The 18,090-nt window shown below is 48.0% G+C and overlaps 1 protein-coding gene across 1 annotated transcript; it reads right to left on the bottom strand.

Annotated features, from left to right (window-relative positions):
- Positions 1 to 346: 346 nt before the first annotated feature.
- Positions 347 to 14,779, bottom strand: LOC135400781 (uncharacterized). Its single transcript, XM_064632694.1, has 5 exons — positions 14,538 to 14,779; positions 12,569 to 12,774; positions 12,200 to 12,388; positions 7,580 to 7,708; positions 347 to 540 (listed from the first exon to the last, which is right to left on the bottom strand). The coding sequence occupies exons 1-5, from the start codon at positions 14,764 to 14,766 to the stop codon at positions 403 to 405; spliced, it is 891 nt and encodes a 296-aa protein (XP_064488764.1). The 5' UTR covers positions 14,767 to 14,779; the 3' UTR covers positions 347 to 402.
- Positions 14,780 to 18,090: the final 3,311 nt, after the last annotated feature.

An 18,090-nucleotide genomic window follows, 5' to 3' on the forward strand; every position in this document is an offset into this window, starting at 1 on the left:
GGCAGCAGGCCGTCATAGATATTACCTAACGCGTAGCGGCATTCGCAAGAATGGGACTCATGGGACTAATCGTGATGGAATACATAAGAGGCGACGTCACACGATGTTCCTTGTTCGATGTTCCGATGTGTTTTGAGGAATAAATTGCGTATCGTTTCGTTGGTTGTTACGCTTCAGGCAACGATGATACTGCTTGCGTTATATAAAGCGACATGCCTTTCACAATAACCGAAGGATATCAACGACAGCCAGATTTCAGGGGTTCAGCTGAGTCATTTCCAATAAATGTAGAGAGTTTCGCATTTGGAATATGCGTTCAGACACCTGTAGCGGCGAGCAAAACAACTCATTTCATTCATTTATTACGTACTAACGTACAACTATTAGATCAGGCTTCCAGCACTATCCTCCGTGGAAACTCCCTATAACATAATGCAGTGTTGTATTGAGGTCGACTTCAAGATGTTTCCCTTTGTAGTTGAAGTGGCCTTTTGTCTCACGCTTATCTCTGTAAGCGAATCCAATAACGAAGTCGTTCGGCTGCAATGTGAAATACACCAAGTGACTTCTCAGCGAGACAACAGTGCCACAGACTACGCCAGAACAGTCTTCCATGTTCAGGGTACAGCATAGTGTGTGGGGGTTGCTGAGGGATGAGACGTGGGGGGAAGGCTGAGGTTTGCCCTACGGTGTACAAGTTAGCTTGCTTGATCTGCTGCACAGCTGTGAAGCTGTCTTGCCACATTGCTACTAAGTTGCCTATTTGCCGACATGTAGTCACCGATGATTTCCTGATAGCAATAAAACTTCAAGCGCCGTAGCATTACAGATATGTCCATCGTCGGCTGCAGGGATTTCCCTAGCCCCCCCCCCCCCCCCCCAGGTTTTTTGCATCCCTCCCCTGAAATTTATTAGATTGCCCGGTACAGCTTGGCTGTACCCATACGTTTGAATCGAACATTCTGTGGTGTACACTACATTCGAAACTTGGATGGCGGTTTCATAGCTATGCAAATGACTGTATAATTGCTCCAATATAACTTGGAACAAACTTTCAACCCCTTAAAATCCGCGTATAATGTGAAGTACCATTTCCACACCCGTTGCGTAATCACCAACACTCTTGTCTCATTTTTACCACCAGCAAATGGGTAGAGTATCCTGGCGACGAAACTAGACTCCAGCCATAAAATAAAGTAGCAGTTGTTTCATTTTTCTACCATTCCATTTTTCTGCCGTTCTTCTAACCGTTGGCTCTTAAGGCACTGGTCATTTCCAACGAATGACATCAGCACTGAATGAAATTCGTTTCGTATTTCGTGTGACACGGTTAAACCAAATGGCAATACATGCGAATGAGTTCGGGGAACCCACTTGCTTTCTCTCTCGCACCGACTGCGTATCCTTGCAGTAAAGAAGCAAAAACAACGATAAACCGTTTATATCACAAATAGTTAACCACAAATTTGGTAACTTTTGACGCGAAGCCGCCATGTTTCCAAGATCGGTGCAGATGGGCATAACATAGAAAACGCTTTTAAGCGATCGCTACGTATGGCTGAGGAGGCAGGAACCAGCCATTTTATTGTAATATCGGAGTTTTCGTTATATCGAAGATCACAAATGAACGGGCTCAACTGTCTCAAGAGTGTTACTGTAAAATATATATCAACTGAGAACCTTTGGGGCAACATATGTTATTAAATGTTGTTGCTGGCCGTGGTTAGAGTTATGTAACACGCGTACCGAAAGGGAGGAAAGGGAGGCTTCGCAAGGATTAAAAAAAAAAAGAAACCCTTTGGTGAGCATCATACCAAACAGGAACCACTCCCTCGATACCGAATACAACATTCGCACGCATGATAACCGAAACCGAAAACCAATAGAAAACCGAAACCGTATCATACTGCGGCAGTTCGTCCGGAGGATACCGTCCTTTCTTTCAACAACCACCATATTAAAATTGCCAATTGCCAAAAATTGTCTGCTTGCGGATGGTGTCAGCAGTGTAGAGTGCCCGGTATGGCCCGGTAAGGGAGTATGGCCATTAAAGAGGGTGTGACAGGTCGTCCCAGGTTATCTTCGATAAACATAATAAGACTGTTCTGTTCGATGTGAATCTGCAGTTTCACAGTGAAGAGGCTCACAGAAGTGGAGCAAATGGGCACCGTGAATACCGAAACTCATGCGCCTCTTACACCACAGCCCTCGCCGCTGCCAGTGACGCACGAAAAGTCACGTGCTTACGGCTGCCAATGGGGATGGGCGTGACGCTGAGCTCTGTGACGTCCGTACTTCGCTCGGAAATGTGCTCGAGGGCTTGTACGAGGGGTGTTCAAAAATGAGCGTACACGGAACCTCCAGCTGCACTAATGCACTTGTCCCAGCATTTCACGAAGGCTTGGATGCCAGTAGCGTAGAAATCCTTACCGGCGCGTAGCAGCCACGATCGGACCGCATTCTTGATCACATGGTGGCGACACCTTAAGGAACGCCTTTAGTGTGTCCGAGTGTGTTTTTGTTTTGTTTCCGCAAGTTAAAGCTCATCTTCGACGCATGAGGCGGCACTGTGCTCCTTCACTCTCTCACATTGGGAGTGAAGGGAAGACGCCTCTCCGGAGACGCGGAATGAACAAAATAAAGAAAAAAAAATGGCGTTCCTTCACGAATGCGGACGATCTATCGAACGGATTTTTGTTCTGAAAACGGCTACGATATCAGGTGACCGAAAGGAACAGATGTTCTCATTGGGACAGCTTCGTAGCTTAATGAAAGTTTGCCTTTGGACTCTGCTAATCCCCTCCTATATAAGGAGTGCCCTTGAGCATATGCTATATTGGAATTGATTTCATCTTGGAAAAACTGTCATATATTTTTAAAAATATGTTCGCAGTTAGCTGGGACACCCTGTATATGCATAAAAGTATGTCATAAAATGAATTTTTGGCCATCCGTAGAGTTTCTCTTGCTATTTGCCTGTGATCACTGTCTTTATAGGCCTAACAAGGACCACAAAACATTTTCACGTAAGCATCAACACTGGAGCGTAATTTGAAGGTGATTTGCAAGATAATTGCAACAGAATGTACACTTACGGAATAAAATTGCGGAATTGTAATTTGTGAAAAAATTCTCATGAGATCCTCGCTTCGTCGTTCCAAGCTGCGCCGCCATTTTCGGGAAATTCTTGATGTCATGGCGGCCCGCATAGGAAACAGCAGCCAATGAAAAACGCTCAATTTGATTGACAGGTCGAGCCTCTCTTTTAGGCTCCTTCTAATGGCCAGACTCCCTTTGGTATACACGGCACTGGCAGTGTGTTGCTTTCAGTGCCCTCTTGCTTAATAAAGGCGAAGCGATATTTCGTACACATGTTCCAGACATCCTAAAGCTTAGGGATATGTCACAAACGAGAAACAAAAGTCGATTTGGCGGTTGGGGACTCGTTAGTTGAAAAGCGAAACCGGAACTCCTGAAGGCTTCCTCTCGGCCTCTGTACCCTGCGCCACGTCGGCTGTTTACGCAGGGTTACCCACAGGTTCATAAACCCAAATCAGCATAGGCTAATGCCAGCACTGAGTAGAACACGGGCGGGGACCTGTAGTCAACAAACCACTCACTGTACAGGTGTCACCACCTGACCATAAAAGCCACCGTCGCTTCGTTTTGCATTGCTCGAACGCGTCCTTTCTGGTAAGCCTGAAGCCTGGTCCGCAGTATTGCGTTTCAATACATCCGTCCGTCAACGACTCTGCGACGGACGCATGGGTTTCCAATTCACGTCCGCACTTTTGCAATGATGCTTTAAGAGAAACTGCGAGAAAGAGCGTTCGGTGGCACGGTTCTAGGGCACCCCGTCGCAGGGGTGCAGGCGTCGGTTCGCGGACGGCCGCAACGCTGACGGACGCAATACCGCGGACCAGGCTTAAGAGTCGCTAAAATGCGCGTTTGATTGATTAATCCGTGTTTCAATTAGTTTAATGTAAGCAAAGTTTTTTTGTGAATAAATATGGTATACCCAGGAGGCAAAGATTGGCGCATCCAATGAAACAGCAGGATAAGCGCGTGCATACCTACCTATCGTGGGCACGTGGGTTTGGAACCGGTCTGATTCCGTATATGCGCGGTATCATGCGCACTGCTGCATTTTTCAATACAGATTCACTGAATTGTAGCTCGCCACAGCCCTCGCGAATGATCCACTGACTCACGTCCTTCGTACAGAGACACCAGTCCGCTTCGCAACGCGCACTGTGTCTTTCACGGGAACTGCTCCATGGCGCGGCACGCACGTGCACAAGCTGAAGCGACTTTACTGCATAACGCAGAAGCAAGAAAGATTCCAGTAAAATTCTGATTGTAGCTCAGTATTGTAGACAATTTTCTTTCTCGATTGTCTAGATCGCAAACGCACGTCTGCTCGTGAGCATCTTTATTTCCCGACTGCCTCTCCTCTTTCGAGGATGTACGTGGTATTGGCTTACATAAACCAGGTGTTGGGACCTCTGGCCTCGTCGGAATCACGTGGCGGATTGGCGCAGTGCTTTTGTCTTCGGGTCGAAGTGCTCGACTTCGCACGTTTACAGTATTATGGTAAGTACAGTCGACCCGCGTTTATCCGGACTTCGTTTATCCGGATCCTGCGCTATCCGGACAAAATAGCGTGGGGACGGATTTCTCCCCATGTATTTCGCCCTCGTTTATCCGGACTTCAGCTTCCGGACTCGGACGAGAATTCCAGGGAACAGAAGTGACTAATACCCAATAATCGGCTTCAGTTATCCGGTTATTGTCCAGGAATGACACTTGGCTCACACCTAGTCAAGCGAGGTCGAGGACCCTGGTTGTGGCCTCCTTTTTACTGACACAAAGACGGTGTTCCTATGAAGAATTTTCTCCCTTTCCGACTTTGCACGTTAATCCACTCAGCTGACTGGTCATTTCAGACTGAGAAGGTCAGCAACGAGGACTCCTGCGCTGTAATCGCAGATGACGACATCGTCAGTGTCGTCGCTTCCGATAGTGTTCAAAAAGAATCTGATGATGAATGCGGGGATGCACCAGCTATGACGGTAGAATACCCGCGTGCGGCACTGAGACAGCGCTAGTATTTTCCGAGCAACAAAAACAATATTTCGCAAGTTAATGCTGTTAGCAAAGGTTTGCAAGAACTGGATGCGTGTATTAGAATGAAACAGATGACAATGGATAGTTTTCTCTGTAATGCTCAATAAAGATGTCCTTTTAGGATCACTCTGGATTTTCGTGTTTCACTTATCCGGTTCCCCCGCTATCCGGACATTTTCACAGGAAACGAGGCCGTCCGGATAAACGCGGGTCGACTGTACGAAATTGACGTATAACGTAAATTGAAGCGAACTTTTTGCATTGTAGTGCTCATTTAGCGATTTCGATGGAAATGAAAAACACGCGAAGCTGGCACGTTGCTCAGTGATATTCTATTTTGAAACAGGATAGTTGGAGATTTTTGTTTTGTGGATTCGCTGGGATATTGAGTACAAGCAACCAGAAGGTTCGTTTCCATTGCCCGCAACGGCGCCACCAACGGCGAAAACGGAGGCCCGTTCTCTGGCGCCGTTCAAGACGCCGGCGGACGGGTGGTGACCAGCCAATCGCAGCGAAGGGAAGACGCTGCGTTTGTTTACCTTCACCTTCCCTATGACTTATACATAACGCATCGCCATAACGCCAATAGCGCTTTTGTTTGAACCCCGCGCGTCATGGCAAGTCGCGATATGGAGCTGAGCAGCTGACTGGACGGCGGATACGAAGTGGCACAGGTCTGGCTCGTCAGGTGCCTTGAGTGCATAGGTGGGGAGTAACGCGTTACAAGGTAGTGCGTTACCGGTAAAGCGTTACATTCTAGTAGTGAAATATGGCAACGCATTACATTTGGGAGAAAAGTAATGAGTAACGTAACGTCATTACATTTTTAGCAACTAACGCGTAACGGCGTTATACGTTACTGCGTGTTCGGGAACTCGAAAGCTTGAGCGAGGACCGTGCCTGCAGAATCCGGGAAAATCCCACAACAACAACAATGACAAGAAGGTCACATCGACACCCACGAAGAACGCAAAAGAAGGGTTGTTGACCTACCCTGGTTGAGGTGTCACCTTTGTTTACCACCTCTGTTTTTCACTCCCTCTGGTATTTTTCGGACGAATGGGACAAAAGCGGCAGAAAAATAGCCTCTACCCTCTGAACAAGTAACAAAGTACCAAGGAATTGGCTGTTTGGATTTGTACTGTATGAGATAAGAGGTCACCGTCTCTATCAAGCTTGACAAGGAGCACTCACTGGTCATTAGGCGTCCTCTCAGCCCAACGGGCGATGCTCACCGATGAAAATTTTGAACATCAACTGCTTCTGCGTTGCAATAAATTGTACATGTAAGTCGTGTTCATGCGTGACCCTTGTTTGTGCCCAACATTGATTGTATTGATTTGCGGAATGCACTTATGTGACTCAACCAAAAATGGTACATATTATAAGGACAACTGGTGAAATAATGCAAAAGTAACGGCATTACTTATCAGAAGTAACGGCGTTAGTAACGCGTTACCTACTACCGCAATATTAACGAATAACGTAACGCGTTACTTTTCGAAAAAGTAGTGAGTAACGGTAGTGCACTACAAAATAAAAGTAACTTCCCCCTATGCGAGTGTGAACACGCTTGCCGTTCAAGGTCAGCGTGAGCGGCATGTGAGCGGGCGCACGGCCGTGCGAACGAACCGCGCATTGCTCTGGTTAAAGGTAGAGAGACTTTATTTGAAGGGCGCTCCCTCTTGCGGCATACGGCGGCACATAACGATCACGGCTGATGTGATATCTCATTGACGACGTGCAGGGAAAAGGTGACCTTGGTGTAGCAATCCCTCCAGAAGGGGTTGCAACAGACTGGAGCAAACTATCAGTTCAGGGACAGCTAAACGGCGCTTGTTTGACATCCTACCAGAGAGAGTAATGCTAGTGGCAGATGAATGGGAACCCAAGCAGCACAATGTACTGAAAGTCGAGTGCAATAGGGGTGGACGGTATGTGTCTTATCAATGTTCTTTAGTTTAACGAGGCTGTTCAAGTCCTTCCGCCTACCCGTCCACCCCTATTGCACTCGACTTTCAGTACATTGTGCTGCTTGGGAAGCTTTATCGCCAGAGGCGATACTCTACCTCATGCTGGTGGTAATGGGGGGAGGGGGGATGATAAGGATCGAGGTCCTGTCCCAAGCAGCACAATGTACTGAAAGTCGAGTGCAATAGGGGTGGTCGGGTAGGTGGAAGGCCTTGAGCAGACTCGTGAAACTAAAGAACATTGATAAGACACATACCGTCCACCCCTATTGCACTCGACTTTCAGTACATTGTGCTGCTTGAGGTGGTATCCAGAAAGGTGGAGAGGGCAGAGTGTTGGTGGGCTGGATGTGGAAAGGGACCTGGGGATTTTACGATAATGTTTTCACCTTTTTCAATTGATAGCATCAACCTGGCAGGTGGATTGCTTTCACCACGTATATGAGTGGCTTGCGATGTATAGGAAACCAGAGCGAACTTACATTGGCCTGGTACAAAACGTGGAAGATATCCCGCCGTTTATTCACCTTGTAACCGTGATTTGAGTCAGGGCTGAATGTTGTCCGGTTGTCCCACTTATTCGACTGCTGTAATGTCTGGTTCCTGATCAACTGCAAGAAAAGTGCGCGCGTTACTCTAGGCTTACGTCAGGACCGAAGGACCGAAACCAGTTCGCCTGCCTTGTTTCCTCTTGTTCACCTGAGCGACGTTCGCCAGAATACTCTAGCGGAATATGCGAAAAAAACTCAGCTTTCTTCTGCCAAGCGTTCAACGTCACGTTTTTTCATGCACTGCTAACCACGGAGAATAAGTTTCGTCGCACACGACAGGCGAACGCGCAGGAGGCGCAGACGAGTGCCCCCTGTATAGTCTACCAACGAGGTAGAGAGGGACCCAATGGGAATTTGCCGACTGCCGATGATCGGCCGGCCATCGGCAATCGGTCGGCAAACGACTTCATCGGCCAAGAATGATTGAATGGTCCAATGTCACTAACAGAGTATGTTGGTCAACGGACGCTGGCCCCACAGCACGCCCTGACACCTTGTAGACGTGTCGTTAAAGCGTTGGCATGCATCGTCTGCCCAATTGAAATTGGCCGACGGCCGACTCTCGGCAGAAAGTCGGGGACCAGTTGGCAGCCAACTAAGTCGGCCAGCCAGTCACGTTCTAACGACTGGCCAACGTTAACTGCCAACTACGTCGGCGAGGACCTGGCCAATGACGTTGGGCCAACAGCCCGTGCCGACGGGACGCCACCGTAGCTTGCCGTCAGTCGGTTACCGAACTTCACGTAGTACCAAGGTAAGTGGCCAATGATGTCTCTTTATGACGATTTCAATCAGTTCTCGGGAGTGCACATATTACCTAAGGTTGAGACGGTCACGTAGACTGTTGTAGTCGTTGAAACTGTCACAAAAGAGCCATATAAGCCATATGAAAAAAGGGAAAGGGTCCTCTAACGTCCTCTATATGTTGCAATGTGATAGGCAGAGCGAGGTTTGGCAAGCCGTCGGCCAGGGCAGATCTGTAGCAAGAAACGAGCTCGTTGCCCAAGCACGGCTCGGTTGGCCAGCCAACCTCTTGCCAAGCTTGGTTCAATCTCGGTATGTTGCCTCGGGGAGAGTGAACGCGGAATGGTGTAGCACTGCAAGCAGTGCAGCGGTGCTACTGGTGTAGCAAGTTCAACTTTCGATTGGCCCAGTGATTGCCTCAAACCAAAAGCAGTAAGAAACAGACATTATCTTCGTGGTGAGCTAATACTACAAGAAATTCCTCATTTCAGTGTTGTTTGTGTACGCATCAAATTAAACCCTGTATTTCGACTCACACGCGAGCAGGACTCTCGAATTTGTGGAAGCTCGCAAGACAAACCTATGTATAGTATCTGCTGTTCTTCCTCAGGAAAGAAATGCAATTTCTTTTCTCTACACTGACCTGTTTGATTGTAGTGATCTCTGGCATATTGCGAGCTTTTACGATTCTCCCCCTACGCCGTTGCCCTTCCCCGCGAGAGAATTGAGTGAGTTGGGTCATGCATTTTTTTTGCAACGGGCCGTGGTTGGCCCATGCACAGGTGCTGTTCCATGGGCCATTCTAGGGCCAAAATATGTGTTTCTTTGGCGTATTTGCATCCACACAAACACGTTACCAAATCTTTCCTCAGCACCATGAAACAAAAACAAAAAAATTCTGTGATAACACATATCATAGTGAACAGAACGCTCAGAGCATGGGTGAGCCTACAGTGTTAGCATATGTCTCAAACTTGTTTCAGAATATTGTGCCCCTCAAGCTCGCCCTTCCGTAAACCGGCATTTAGATAAAGCGTGGTAGATAGCGCACACGCGCGGTTATTGTGCCTGTTTTGCGAGGGCGTAAGGCGATACTATACAGCAGGTGAGCTCAACCGATCGAGAGGAGGCGTTCGTGTACCATGGCCTCCACCCCAGCATCGACGCAAGGCGGCGCTGGAATGCAAGCAGGCCACGCCGCCACGCGCTCCCGCGCTACGGTTAAGGGTGGCGACGCCTGTACATGGTACATGCATGCTCGAGCCAGGGCATCTTTTCCTGCACGAAAATAATCAGCTGTAATCGCTGTGAAGCCGGTTCCTTATCAGACAGCGCAAAGGTCGGGGTCCTGACACACGACGTTCCAAATTTCGCTATCTTTCGGCCCTCAATGATTTCTCTGGGGTCTTATTCATAGAACTCGCTATCGCACAGCTTGGTTGTATCTCTACCATTTGCTACGCTACCCCATCCTACGCTCTCATTTGCGTACGTAAGGGATATAGTTGGTGGTTACGCGCACTCCGCGAAGCTCGTTATACGCGTGCGCAGAACCACCAACGCTATCCCTTACGTACGCAAACGCGATAGCGTACGGTATACTGAAACTCACTAATAGAGAGTTTTAGCAGACCGTTGATAAGGTGACTTGCGTCGAACCGTATCAACGGGAACCAATCAGTGGATAAGATTCTGAGTCACGCACAACTGCGATTGGTTCCGATGGGCACGATAACCTTATCAACGGTATACCAAAACCCACTATTATCTCTTCCGCGGCATTACGGAACCAATAAATGCCACACGGAATTTCAAAGCGTACGCGCGCAGAGATGCATGAGTACCCCAGGTCCGCCATTTGCAAACAGGGCATCGTGAGGTCAACATGGCGACACCCAGGGTGGCTTCAAATATAGCTGCCGGTTTATCTGTTACCCTTTCTATCTTAGTCCACTCGAGGAATTCCGCCACCGTACGAAGCACAGGGGTGACACAAACCCGCCATTGTTGTAACTACCCTCAAGCGAGTGCCTAGGCAAAAGTGCCACCTTGTCCTGGTCGCACGTCATAGAAAACGTCATTTTGAGGTCATGTGACTTTGTTTACACGCCATCATCCGCCATCATAAAGCCAAGAGATGAATGTATGCTGGTCTTCTTCCGCAACAGCTTACCAGTACGAGGCTTTTAGTGCAAAACTGTGCGCGTTACTGAGATCCAAAACGTCGCGAAGAAACAGCAGCCGCATTGTTTATAAACGGTTTGGCAGCCGATCACGGGCCCCGCCATCTTTAAGGCCACGTGTGCCTTGACGTTTGCTGTGACTGTCCAGGATGCATTGCGTTCGCAAAGCACGCTTTCGTGCTCTGAGTAATACATTGGGTGCCACCCCTGTGGTGCCCAGTCTCAACATAACTCGCGGCAGTACTTATGCGTCAGGACCTGTTCCGAGTTTGCTTCTGCTACAATATTCCCTGGGGGCGTCGCTGTGCGGATACACGGTTTATCTCCACATGCCCCACACGAGCTCTCGAGACCGTGCATTTAAGGCTACGGTTCCACTTTCCCCTTTCCCTATCGCGATGAAAAAACTGCCACTATAGGGCGACACCCCCCACCTCTCTCCTTATCTAGTCAGCTGGTGTCCAGCAGCCGCTCGGCTACAAAATCTGATCTCTCAAAATAACCATTCGAAATTCGGTTATCCCGCAAGCATATTATCCCTCCACAAAGGCGAAACGTTGAGAAGTGAGGAATGTTTTCCTGAAGGTCGCATCTCCTACGAAGCAAGCAAGAAACTTTTCGAGATTGTGCAACGCGGAGGACCAGAATATTTTATACAGCACGAGCCACGTGTAATCTTATCAAGTTCCATCCATCTTTTTCTTTCTTCTTGCCATAAAAAGGGCTTGTCCGACATTCAATTCCATTCCACATATAGTTATAACTGTAAAAAAGAAGAAGAAAAATGAAGAAATGCGTAGCACATCTAACTCGAAAAGGATGACCTTGAGAGAACTGATGTTCTGAGGCTGGAACAACATAGAAGGGACAATCTCATACAAGGCCTCAAGTTGCCTAAGAAATTAACGACGAAAGACGAGTCACTGAGAAGGTTAGCCAGCTGTAGAACCCACATCTTCTGGATTACCGGTCCAGGGCTCTACCAATTGAGCTACGCTAACACGCCTTCTCAGCGACTTCCAGTGTGCGTCATCTGAAGGGACAAACCAGTCACTCTCTCACTCATCCTCCTTTCACTTACATTTTTTGCACACTCATATACACATTCATACGACAGGGATCGACGCAAGCGGCAATTGTTGAACATGAGAGAACTGATGTTCTGAGGCTGGAACAACATAGAAGGGATTCAGAAGATGTGGGTTCGAGTCCTACAGCTGGCTAACCTTCTCAGTGACTTTCATCTCATCTTTCAAGGATGACCTGTCCCTCAACGAGAATTGTCTACATCACCATGTAGTTATATGAACAAGGTATAGGTAAAAGGTTACCTTCAAGAACACGTCGTAGGTTACCTTCAAGAACACGTCGTATTGAAACAGCTCCGAAGCTGAAAAGAGTCCTATCTGCATTGATACATTGAGAGGTCCCCGCCACATAACCCTTTCTATAGAAGCTTATTAAGTTTCTTAAAAAATATAGTCTTCCGAAACCCTGTACCGAAGTATGACTTACAGGCAGGAGAGCGATACCCGGTAAACCCGTGTTGCCTGTACGCCGTTACCCGAACAAGACAGTCATTTATGTAGCAGAACTAATTCAATGACAGTGCTTCCTGACTCACGTAGAAGACACAGGAGGTTATTGGGTAGAATGCTTGCATTGTGTTGTCCTTGGGCTTTGGGTTGACCGAGTGGCAAAGCATTGTTTCCTTGGAGACCCAGCCCAATGCCACGACAGGTTTCGTGTTCAGCTTCTTGCGGGTGAGCATGCGGAAGGCGCAGGGGTAGATGTCTTGCGTAAGGGGCAGTCCCTGGATGTAGAATAGAGGGTATGTCTGTCGAACTACCAACTGTCTGTGAATTCCTCCTCGTATCGCAGGTAGTCAAAACACAATACGCAAGGATACGACAGGAACACGTAACAAGAGGTAACCTCAATGGATTCAGCAGTTATTCTGTGACATGTTTTCGACAATCATCGACTGGCCTACCGAAAGAGCACTCGCGAATCTGTCCTGTTCTCCGTAAGACACTTCTAAATGATCGTGGACTTTGATCGGTCCTGTGTTGGCAGAGGCCCCCTGGTTCGATATTATCCCGGAACGCGGGGACGCATTCTCCGTGGCCTTAATGTCGTAGCTCTGGTCACAAGATTCCGAGTTGCAGGACGTCCCATAGTAACCGGGTGCCGACAATACTGAAACACAAGATACAGGTTGTGCAGTGAGCGAAATTGGCGAAATTCCAGCTTCCCTTGATACACTCCGATTACGGTGAAACGTTCAGGATTTGTTCAGCGCATAATTGTCTCTCTTCAGTGCGTATCTAAGCTTTCAGACACGCAATAGAACGCGAAATGAGAAGTTAAAAACATCAAAATTTTCAACTTTTCGAAATTAGCTACGCCAAACAATACTGGGCTGTGGCCCACTCTGTGTCCTACAGGCCACCACGCTGCAAAAAACTACACAGCCCCATCTTTTCTCTTCGCGTAAAAAGAGGAGCCAAAAATGAGAATATGGTTATGTTCCTCGCTTTATAGCAGAACAGCTGTAGCGCATTAGTATAGAAAAAAATGCTTTCCTACGATACCAATACCTCCGACATCAGACATAGGAGCGTCGCAATCTCTTGGCAAAACATGGCAGTGTATAGAACGGAACGGTGTGAGTAGAACGGAAGCCTTATATAGCTACGAAACGCGCCCATTGACCATAGAAAAGAACAGTCTGCTGTTATCTTCTGCTACGGCGCCTGGGCTGCGCCGGATCGAGTCGAGACGTCACGAGTCGAGTGATCTACCTCCCGTCGGGAATGTGAACTAGCGAAGTCATGGGAATTGATGTTCTGAGGCTTCTTTCATCATCTATTTCAGCGAAGGGGTGTAGTTCCGTATCGGGACCACTGGCTTTTTTTAATAACAAAAAATCAGGAATGACCCTCGTACATTGCGTGAAACGCATAAAAATTAAATTTTATCGCCCGCTTCGCACAGTCTCGACGCCCACACCGCCTAGTGCCTGCCTGCCCCCCCCCCCCCCACACACACACAATCTGTAGAACCCAACCTGGACTAACCTAAAGAGAGGTGATTTAGCCCATTTCAACGACCCTCCTTTTGCAAGATGGCAAGTTTGCAATCCGTTAGACATAGCATTCCTGTGTTTCTCCTGCGCTAGGAGTGCATCACACGGGGCTGTTGAAGTGCATATAAAAACTTCCTAGTCCGCAGAATTTATAGTTCTTACGTTTTGAGATTCAGTACATGACCTTCCACTTCTATGCAATATTTACCTTCCTAACGCTTTCACAGATTTTTAAAAACGAGTGGTTCCGATGCGGAACTACACCCCAGCGAAGTGACGTCTACTTCCCTCGTTCACTTGCACGGTCTTTTGAAAGGGTGAGGTAGGGGCAGGTGAGCTGTAGCGGACGCACGACGCCTCTGTTCTGCGCACCTTTCAAAAATCCTCCACTCGCGGAAAGGGCATATCACAGAATGCGGGAATGTTGTGACGTAACCTGTTCCTCTTGCGCGTGACGTAAACGGGCACAGACTAAGCCGGTATAAGCATGCAGCGCCGGCGGGGGGACTCTTGTCCGTCACGCGAGGATCGTGTCAGCCGTTCGCAGCTGCTTTATCCGACGGCATTTGTCAATTTGATTGTCGTCTGCTACTATATTTACGATTGTACACGAAGTGACCTTTTGCACCAACATGAGACAGTTGCGCTACAAAATCGACAACGAAGACCCGACCCAATACGAGCCCAGAAAAGGCAGGAACACAATCTGAAATCCCCAATATTTTGGGATGTGCTAAGGGATTAAAGAGTGTCCGTACTCGCGGTGGTGTTGTTGGAACGTGCGAACATCAGTGATGTCAGCGTTGCGGTATGCTGTTCGCAGGTTAGCATAGAAGATCCTGAGAATGCAGGAGGAGGTGCAAGCAGTTCTTACCGAGAGTAAGGAGCAGCAGGCCAGCGAGGAATATCATGCGGTTGGTCATTGTCACTGGAATGTTCGCCGTCAAGCGTGTCGGGAACAGAAATAAGGTCAGCTCGAGCTCCACGCGTGCTATGCTGATCGCCTTCTTCTTCTTCTTCCTCACAGACACTGGCCGTGATCTACAAAAGGGAGATTGGCGAAGGGCTACTTTGGAGCGATCGGTGAAAAAGTTGTTGCACATCGTAGTTGGTGCATAACATCCACAGTATTCCTGCCATCACCTGTATTTCTTTCTCGTGTGACGAATGCATTAAATAAGCGAGCAATGAAACCGAAACAGGAAAGTGTCAAACGCTTTCCCTACCGAAGGCCAACGCGTTACGTCACCTTGCATGGAACGGCAGCTGCGTTACTATTTCCGGAACAAAACAATGGACGAAGATTGGGGATGAGATCACTCAGACACAGATGTAAAGAGTCAACGGTCATCATCCGCTTCCCTGCGAGTCCGAAAGCAGCGCAGGAATGGTATGACTAATACACGGTGACGTTGGCCGAGCATAGAAAGGAAGAAGAGGTACTTCCATCCACGTTCGGTGGAGGCAGACTTTTTCAAATCTCGAAAGCCGTTCTTAGGATTCCACCTTCGCCAGATCCAAGTCAGATATTTCACAACTGTGCTTCGTTCGTGTAAATGATTGTGGAAATACAGCGAGTATGAAATCCATTTTGTTCCGAAGACTAACTTTAATGGCGGAGCTCTGTAAAAAAAGAAAAAATACGGGTGACGTCGTACTCACGTTGGGTTAAAAGTTGTGGAGGCAATCTATAGGGTAGTTTGAAGATGTTGCGCGTAACATTCTTACGGAGAACGATGTCTGTTACATTGGGAGTGCCTGCGTGGATAGACTCGCACCTTCGTCGACGATACTATTATAGGTGTCTCACCAAAATAACAGACTCAACTCTGTTTTTTGTCACGTGATAGAACATATAGGGTAAGGTGGAGCAAGGTGGGGCACAGGGCAAGACGCGCCATTTTTTGCTCGACGGCGCCCGTCTCAGAGACGCATTGCTCCATGAACTTGAAACATTGTGTCTCTGCATGTCCGCTTTATTACACGTGAGAATTGTCCGGATCGGTGTATGCGTTGAAGAGAGAGAGAGAAATCGGTTACTTGCGCTTTGAATGTAAAGTCCCGCCGAAAAGGCGCAATTTTCTGTATTCCTTTTTCTTGTTAGCTCCAGCAGCGTTTCGCAGGCTCATTCTGTCAGTGCAAGTTCGCATTCTATTTCTTTATTCATTCATCGAGATACATGCAAAATATGGGCACTCTTAGTTTTCTGGTGTTGAACAGAACAATCAATTAATCCGATGATATACACAGGTCAAGACGCGACAATGTAATGTAATTCAAATTTAATGCAATTTAAATTTAATGTAATTCAGAAACAGATGAAGCCAACCATGAGGTGGCTTTATGCATCTTCCTCTGATATTTTTGATTGCCTAGGCTTTTCCAGCAAATGTTCCCGTTTCCTAGCATATTTCCAGCAAAACAGGGGCGTGTGCAAAAGCGGGCCACTAGCAGTGATGGGCAGTAGTTTAACTACATGTAGTTTAACTACTAATTAAACTACTTTCTATTTAGTTACAAGGTAATTGCAACTACTCAACGGAGAGTAATTAGAAGCCAGAAGTTAAACTACATTTTTCGTAGTTAACTACTGTAGTTTAACTACGAAACTGCCGTCGGCAGGTTGGACACGGCTGAGACCTAAGACAAGCGCCAAGCCACGATCCAAGCCACGGCAATCCAACCCAATCTAGACAAAAAACATGTTGGCTGCGTTCCAATACCTCGCGCCCGCGAAGCCGCCTGACTAGGCAGCTGAGTAGACCCCTTTGCTTGTCACTATTGGAACAGGCTTGCCTAGCCGAGGCGCCTGTGGCGCCATCTCGTTGCTCACGCAAGAAATGCGCACGGCGCAAGCGCAGCAGGACTCTAATGCGCTAAGTTTGTAGGACATCGTGCATAAACTGTCACCTTCACAACTAAACATGTGTTGCAACTCTCTACGCAGTTTTAAAAAATATACCACTATGTGCGACTTTACATTTAAAGCCAGCAGAAACAGCGGGCACGCTGGTACCGTCAACGCGTGTCTCCATCCCGGCTGTCAGATGGTCAGGCGTATAACTAGACTGCATAGATGCGCACTAGGCGGTAGCCGACTGAATAGCGGACTTGGCGAGATTTGGAACCTAGACTTAACATGGCGGCACTTCTGGTTAGACCGCTAGGCAGTCGACTAACTGGGGTATTGGAACGTAGCCGTTGTGCCTTGCACGCTCATTGCTGTCTCTCTTCGCGTCCTGTTTGATTGTTAATGTTGTCGAGATGGACCCTTTCGTTATTGAGCACTGCTATAAGGATCATAAGCTCCCGTAGCATAGTGGTTAGGGTGATCGCTTTCCACGCCGAGACTGGGAGGTGATACGGGTTCGAATCCTGTCACCGGGTGTGCTGTCTGAGGTTTTCCATGGGTCTTCCGAAGACTTTCCAGACGAATGTCGGCACAGTTCCCCTGGAAGTCGGCTCGGGACGCATACTAAACCCCCGTCCCCCACTCCTTCCTGCTGTCCTCTCTGAATCTGTTCACGTACGCAGCTCATAGCTGCGTACGTGAACATAGTTGCTTGGCAGCGCTAACGCGCAATTTAAAAAAAAAACTGATGTCAGCGTGAAAGCAGGAAGAAAAAAACTTCACGGTAGTCTGGTGCAGTCAGGTCCTGCACTCATCGCAGCCTCTCTGGGAGCGTCAAGAGCTACAGGGTCCTAGTCAAATAACTTCACTGTTATGCCAAGAAGGCATCAGTTTCCAGTCTACAGTAACCCTTACATCTACCCAGCAAAGGATTCTAGTCAAAATACACTAATGCCACAGTGAACCAATGCCAAGATGGCACACAACACTTTTTAGAGAAAAGTGTGAATGTAAAGTAGTGCTTCCGTAACAATAGCAGCGCAAGACACCCGATAAGCCAGCACCATTTCACATGGTACTGTTTTGTTTAAATTTTGTTTCCTTTTGTAGCCCCTTTGTCTGTCCGCGAAATCTGGTGCGGGGTCTCCAGTGAAAATGTACCAAAGTGCAAAGTTGGGGTAGTTGGTGTGACACTACTAGTTTAGGCTGCCAAAGGGGGACGACGGACAAAGCAGGAGACACCACAACAGAAACAGCTTGTGGTGTCTCCTGCTTTGCACTTTGGTACGTTATACTTCCGGAACAAAGGGGGGGGGGGGGGGGTTACGGGGCCATTACATCCCACGAGCTGTTGCATCCATCGTGTTCCTACATCCATCGATGGACGTAATGGCACGATGGATGTAACAGCTCGTTGGATGTAACGACGCGTTGGACGTAACAGCACGATGGATGTAATGACACGATGGCTGTAACGACACGATGGGTGGAGCGGCCAAAAAATCTGGGTCGCCATGGGGGCGATGGGAGGTAAAATTTCGACGGAAGGAGAAGCCCGGATTAGGAATAGCAGGAG

Source organism: Ornithodoros turicata, chromosome 7, assembly GCF_037126465.1.
Source record: "Ornithodoros turicata isolate Travis chromosome 7, ASM3712646v1, whole genome shotgun sequence".
Lineage (NCBI taxonomy): Eukaryota > Metazoa > Arthropoda > Arachnida > Ixodida > Argasidae > Ornithodoros > Ornithodoros turicata.